Source organism: Gossypium hirsutum, chromosome D06 (genome assembly GCF_007990345.1).
Source record: "Gossypium hirsutum isolate 1008001.06 chromosome D06, Gossypium_hirsutum_v2.1, whole genome shotgun sequence".
Lineage (NCBI taxonomy): Eukaryota > Viridiplantae > Streptophyta > Magnoliopsida > Malvales > Malvaceae > Gossypium > Gossypium hirsutum.
In genome coordinates, this window is record NC_053442.1 from 61,849,250 (window position 1) to 61,856,288 (window position 7,039).

The 7,039-nt window shown below is 35.8% G+C and overlaps 1 protein-coding gene across 1 annotated transcript; it reads right to left on the reverse strand.

Annotated features, from left to right (window-relative positions):
• Positions 1-1,099: 1,099 nt before the first annotated feature.
• On the reverse strand, positions 1,100-6,769 carry LOC121218608 (protein NCA1). Its single transcript, XM_041096082.1, has 7 exons — positions 6,384-6,769; positions 5,527-5,764; positions 5,295-5,440; positions 3,384-3,471; positions 3,156-3,302; positions 1,541-1,690; positions 1,100-1,456 (listed from the first exon to the last, which is right to left on the reverse strand). Exons 1-7 carry the CDS (start codon positions 6,629-6,631, stop codon positions 1,376-1,378), a joined length of 1,098 nt encoding a protein of 365 aa, XP_040952016.1. The 5' UTR covers positions 6,632-6,769; the 3' UTR covers positions 1,100-1,375.
• Between the last annotated feature and the right edge of the window lie 270 nt (positions 6,770-7,039).

The following is a 7,039-nucleotide window of genomic DNA, read 5'->3' on the forward strand; positions in this document are numbered from 1 at the left end:
TGGTTCAAGACGAATTGCAAAACATGGGCATCCGTAGGTGGTGGGAAACAAAACCTCTGTTTGAAGGCAATGAAAAACCGAAATGGAAACTTGCCCATGATGGTAAGTTTTCTGTAAAATCAGCATACTTTTACCAACTCAATAATTAAGATGACAGAAGGCTGAACTCCATCACTTTGAACATACCCAATGATGTTTGGAAGATGCTATGGTCAGCCACAATACCTTTTAAAGTTGCCATCTCTTGTGTGGAAGATTCTCAACATTCATAAAAGTAGTAATAGATCTATGCGTACTTGGTGCACTTTCTTTCGAGCTGAGGCAGAGACCGTTCAGAGATACAACCTCGGTGTTCATTCAATTGGCACTTGGACTATATGCAAGTCATGGAACAAGATAAGAATGAAAAGGAAATCATGCCTGAAAACTTCACGAGCTTTGTTATCACTTCGTGGAGCATTTGGATCCATAAGAACAAAGTTTTATTTGAAGGTGCTACTCCAAATGCTATGGCAGTTATTGAAGCAGCATATTAACTGTCATAGCATTTGGAAGTCACCCAGACCCCCAAGAAAACAGTGAAGTACAAGTACCACTCAGAGAAACACCCTAGTTATATTGGATCTCCTCATCAAAACACCGTTCAAAACATGGCACAATATTCATGAGAACTTCAACCACGACAATGGAGTAGCTAGAAAGCTGATGATAATCCAATTCACTCTGGTGATGGCTATACAACATGAAATTTCTTGGTGTGTCATTTGGACAAGAGGAAGGGTCACCGAAGATAAGCGTAATCCTATTCATTGGGAGTTTAAACCAAAATCATGGATGATATCAACACCTTGAGGAAATTGCTACAGAATTTGTACACTGAAAACGGGATACAACCAAACTGATAGTTTTAGCTTCTCATCTGGTACTTGATTTTTCACTTTTGTATTAAAAAAAAAATTAAAATGTTTAGAGTTGAAGCTCGATTCATTTTTTAAACCAACTTAATACTTTCAGACTTAAATAGGTAACCAAAGTCTTGCACAGGTTAGGATAATAGGTTTAAGAACTAGAAAACCCAATAAGCAACAATAATACTGAATTCTGCTAAAATGGAGGTGGTGTTGTTTGCCTCTTATTATATATAAAAAAAAAAAACTCAAGTTGAAAAGTGACATTTAACAGAGAAATTCAAGCATGACTTTCTACTTGTGCTCTAAGGATTAACCAAATATTCACTAGTGTCTGGCTCTGGCACTGGCACATCTACAGGGATTGTCTCTTTTTTCGGAACCGGGCAGAGCTCATTAGTCCGCAAACTCAAGCCTCTGTATGTACAGAAACCGGCTCCTTTATTTTGGTTCATAGTTATTTTCCATTATGAGGATACAGAGCTTGCAGTTGCCTCAGACTGTTTCTCTTCAAGCTGAGATTTGAGGAACGCCAGCACTGAAAGGCGCTGCAAAGTGAAAACGAACATGAGAAACCCATTTTCTGGGGATTAGTTATAGCTTAAAAACTTGCATTTGAGGAGAAACCTTACCCTTGGCTCGAGACCAGCTTCTTCGGATTTCAGTGTCAAAGATTCTAACAATTTTATGCCTTCTTGAAATCCATCAACCGCCACATCCTCTTTTCCAAGAGTTCTGTCTACATCTGCAACTTTTGCAAGAGAAACGGCTACATCCAGAATCTGCAAATACAAAAGCAACAATACACTGTTGAATGCCAACAGAAGCATCAAAGTCGGAACGTAATGGAGCTTCTCGAGTACTAGAATGGATTTCAATTGTAAATCCATCACAGAAAAAAAGAACCAAAATTCAGTAAACTGAAAATTTTGCAACTTTTTGCAGTTAAATAAATAGATTGGGCAAAAGATATATCAAAAGTCTGAGGAATAAAAATACATAAATATTTGAAACTAATAATTCGGGTTTTTGCATAAACTTTTCGAGTGAGTTCACTTATTTCAACATTTAATAACATAGAAAACTATATATAGATAACCGTTTAAATCATTCCAAGTAAACATTCTTTATTATTGGCAATTAGACTTGTCCAAGAGCAGAGCTGCCCACCTGGCCAAAGATAAGGTAATTAGTAAGTCGGGTTGCCCATGGACACATCTACTGGCATCAATCAATGAAACAAACTAGTGGGATTACTAAACCATGTACCAAAATGAACCTATCTTACCAAAACTCAGGTTTAAGTGTAGGATACAGGTTTGGGATCGACACGGGTATGTTGAGATTTATTCCTGACTTTTTACGTGTATTTGAATGGTCCTTGGAGAATCATATCCACACACATCAATGTCCGAATATGCATTGGACACAAGTACTTCAACAAAAATGAAGAATCAAAGAAACATAGCGTTAACTAGTTTCTTACTTTTTACAAATAATATACCCATTCAGTTTCCACAGGCAGCGGTTTTGACATAAACTTCAACAAAGTTCAACTAACTCAGACTAGCCTTCCATTTTTGGGTTAATTTAGACCAGCTAAAGGAACAGGTGAGGTGAGATCACAACCCTAAACCAAGCCTGTGGTATTATACCATACCCAGAGCATGTCAGAATGATAATACTCTGTTTTTTTACTAACTACTATCAAGGTTGGACTAATTTGGAAAGATTGGCATTTACTTTATACTCCCTTGCTCCTCCAACTGTTTCTTTTTTTTTTTTTTTTCCTTTAAGTACCCTTGTCCAACACTGACATCAAACACATATCCAATCATGGCCATGGGGAATACAATTCTCCAAGAACTGTCCAAATACATGTAAAAACAAATTAAAAAATGAACACAACTGTGTTCAATGCATGCTCATATCCAATACTCACACCCAAGTCCAAGTAACATGGAAACCCACTATTTAGTCATGGTTTTGGTTCCCAGTCGAATTTTATTAGTAGCAATGATTGGGGCTATAACTGACCATACAAGAAGACATAAGGTGAAAAGACCAGTCAGCTGGTGTACTTCACTAGCCGTGAGTTTTTAGAACATGAAAAGTAAGGAATTCTAAAGTTTAGTCATTGTAAGAATGGTTTAGTTTAATAGTTGCATCAAAGTTTAATAATAACATGCTAAGCTAAAACGAAAGGGTTAAAAAAAAAAAAGGAAGAGTAAAAAACAAGCATCTTACCTGTGAAGCAACACCTGGATGGTTTTTGATGACATCACGGCGGACACCCAGTGATCGGAAGTAGTAAGACCTTGATGCTTGAAGATCTCCATCATAATACTTTAGGTCTCCGATTTTGTTAAGTGAAACGGATAGTGTATGTGTGATCTGCAGAAAGTATGTTTGAAAATGATGATCATGACGGCCTAATTAATAAGAAAGCATCGCAAGGAAAGTTTGTGTTGTAACCTCAAGATCATCAGCTGGCAATTTTGTAAGGAACTCAACACTCTCCTCGAAATAATTGATTGCAGCAGCAGCATCTCCCATTGCTCGACTGCAAAAAACTTGAACGTTCAGTTTTACTCAAACAATTGCCTTGCAAATATAAAGATGTCTTCTCCAGTTGTCCATATTAGACAGTTTGGCTTTAGACAGTTTGGCTCTTTCAGGATTCTTCTCTAAGTTTTCTGATATCATGCTTACAGTCTATGAAGCACGGACTCTTCTGTAAAGGGAGCATCTACATGTCAGATATGGACACAGCTTTGACATGGCAAAATACATGTGAGGACATGTAAAAATCAATAAAAACAAAATCGGATACGAGCAAAATATGGTCAAGATTAGACACACCCATTTTTTTGCATTCATCTCCTAAATATGGAAGACAATGACCAATTGGGTTAAATTAGGTTTTTAAAGAGTTCAAGTTTTAAAATTCAAAAACAAAATCTAAAAAAGCTATTTGCATATTAATATTTAATTAAAAAGTATCAATTTTACTTGTTTACCATATACCATTACATTAAAAAAACTTTTTATTGTTGTGTCATGCCATATCCTATGTGTCACGTCTGACATAGGAGAAATATTATGTTATTTTATAATTTTAGTCTTACTTCTTAATCAGTAGACATATAAATAGACACCTAGGATTATAAGATATCTTTCGGGTTTAAATCTAGAGCTAGGATTATTAGTTACCATTAGGGTGTAAATCTAAGGCTTGATTAAAACTTTATTTGTAACCCTAGCATAAATAAGTTGTAGTTATTTACAGCCACATCATTCTTGTTATTTTCTTTGAATTAATAGAAAAATTAAAGTTTTTTATAACTGTTTTTTCTAGAGTTCCAACTTTTTCTGCTCATTTTTCAGTCCAAATTCTAGTGATTTACTGTTATTTTCCCCGTAAGTGTCTAAACCACACCGGTGTTGCACCCAAATTATGAGTCATTCTGAGTACTCCCTAGCCTAAAATTAGGCCAATCTTCACCTCAGATTTTTGTTTATCTTCAAAAACAAGATTATCATAAGGATAACAAATGAATATAATTCCCAAACATATCTGAATTCAACTAAAAATCAGTGCTCTTCAAAAAGCCAATCTTTTTGCATGAAATAGTCTCACATTTTTCACAACAGAACTCTTGAAACATCCTCAACAACCATTCTATCTCCGCAACATTAATGTCAATAAAGATTCTCCTTCATGATCTTAAAAGACCCTCAGTCACACTTTAAGGCCAAAAAAAGGATTTCCCATCAATTATTTCCAAGATTTAAAGTCATTTGGCAAGCTTCAACATTCGTTAGTAGAATTAAGGATTAGTCTTGGCCTCAACCAGTCATGCAACTTTTAAGGAAGAGGGGAGGGAAGTTAGATGATGATTCAGAAATTTGAAGTGAAATTTCTTTGATTTCAATAAGAAAGTTCAATATTCTACCATACAAGTGCTATAGCAAAAGAAACTCATTAGACTCTTTCAAAAAGATATTTGCTCAACAAAGCATTCCCTAGAGTATGTTGCTTTGACGCTCTGAAATCCCTATGTCTAATGCATATCTAGACATGGATATCAGTATCAAATCCTCCAAGGATTCTACCAAATACATGAAAATCTTATAAAAACTGAACATACCCATGTTGGATACATATCCATATCCAAGACATACCATACCCAAGTAACGTTGTACCAAATCCATATCCATATCCATATCTATATCAAGATCAAAGAGCTCAAGGAAAGACACGTTATCATATTTGGATTTACAGCAAGCATTAAGATTTAGAATGAAAGTCGAATTACGAATCACAGTGACACAACTAAACATATGCAATAAAGAGGAAAGAGAGGATCGTGTCTAGGAACATACCAGCAGTCACCAAGCATACCCAGAACTGCACCAAGCTGTGAGCACAACTCAGATGTGTTTCCCATTTTCTCTAATTGATCTCGGATGTCTTCCGCACACATAATGAGTCTAGATTTAGCACTTTCGATATTCTGTGCACGGAATGCCTGAATAAAGCAAGCATAAACCAATTTCAAATAATCGAAACAGGCTGCTAGGAGTACAGAAATAAAGCTACAAGCACGACACTTACCCTCATGGCCTGTTGCACCAAGAAAGCACCTCGGTCCAACGAGACATCCTCGTAAATTACCTTCTTATCGTCATTTGAAACTTGCTCTCCTTCACCATTGACGCCAACATGTGCTCTTTTGATCCTAGCATGCCCTTCAATAAATCGATCAACCATGCTTTGAAGATTGGTGTCAGCTTCCAGTTTCTCTATGTCAGCTCCACATAGTGGACAATCCTTAAACCGAGATATACACACTCTAAAAGGAATGCAAAGTTATCATTAGATCTAAAGGAATAAAAGGGTTCTTCTAAGCAATTGCATCCAACAAATATTCAACATGGTACCGCAGGATCAATGCCCATCCAAATTTATGAAAATAATATAATTGCATAACGATAGGCACACCCTTAAACCGATATATACAATCTAAAAGGACTACAAAGTTATCATTAGATCCATGTTGCTTGGGTTCTTTCATTTTCCATGAAGTACCTGTGCCCGAGTATACTCAACATTAAGTAACATAAACATTACAAGCAGGGGGAAAAAAAGCAGAAAAAGGGGTCAATTATGGAAAAATGAAGACAAAACATTCACTATCGTAGAAAAGGAAGTCGAATAAGGAAAACCCCACAAATATTATCACAAAACTTGCAGCAAAAAACAGTCAAATAAGAAAAAAATGCATCAACGAATTAACATAAAAAGGTAAAAAGAAATCAAATCAAGGATTATAATAAATAATTATTTAAAAAAAAAGCATAAAAACAGTCGAATAAGAAAAAGAGATCAAAGAATTATCATAGAAAACAGCAAAAGAAGTGAAATAAGAAAACCCAATCGGAAGAGGAAAATAAGGGATTATTGATTATTACTTGCAAAAGAGATGAGAACACGGGATACATTTGGTGCAGTCAAAGAGAAGTGCTTGACAGATCATACAACTGAGAGGACCGAGCTTAAAATTATTGGAATCGTAACCAAAAGGGCATTTCGGAGACACGGTGGCGGTATCACCGGAATCTTTCCTTGTTGCTTCGCTGCCGCCGACGGTGGATTTTTTGGCCGAACCATTATCGTCCGGTCGAGCCGCTTTCACGAATGGGCAAACCGGAGTGGTCATCTTTATCTATCTACCTATAAAAACAAAAGAACGAAAAAAAATCCCATATATAGTTAGGATTGCAGATTCGAAACGACGTCGTTATTGTTTCTAGGCCCCCAATCCTCAATCCCTTCTGCAACGCGTATTCACCTCAACGACTCGTGTCTTTGTCTGTAATTTTCCTTTTATTTTAGCATTAAAATCCTTATAATTTCTCTTTATTTTCAATAAAACCCATAGAGTGTAGATTTTCTCTCTTACAGCCTCCATGTTTTTTTTGTTTTTATTTTATTTTTTAATTAAAGAGCATTTAGGGTTGGTAAATTTGGATTAGTACTCTAACTCAGGGGCGAAGTCAACAAAAATTTTAGAAGGCCAAAATTAAATTGTAATTTTTATAATAGTAAAAATGTAATTTCATTATTT

Bases quoted from the DNA above. Each gene is read 5' to 3' on its own strand.
- LOC121218608 (XM_041096082.1), bottom strand. From the start codon at position 6,631: ATGACCACTCCGGTTTGCCCATTCGTGAAAGCGGCTCGACCGGACGAT. The intron at 5,765-6,383 runs GTAATAATCAAT...CATTCCTTTTAG, and splicing joins TGTTCTCATCTCTTTTGCAA to AGTGTGTATATCTCGGTTTA. The intron at 3,303-3,383 runs GTTACAACACAA...TACTTTCTGCAG, and splicing joins TGCCAGCTGATGATCTTGAG to ATCACACATACACTATCCGT.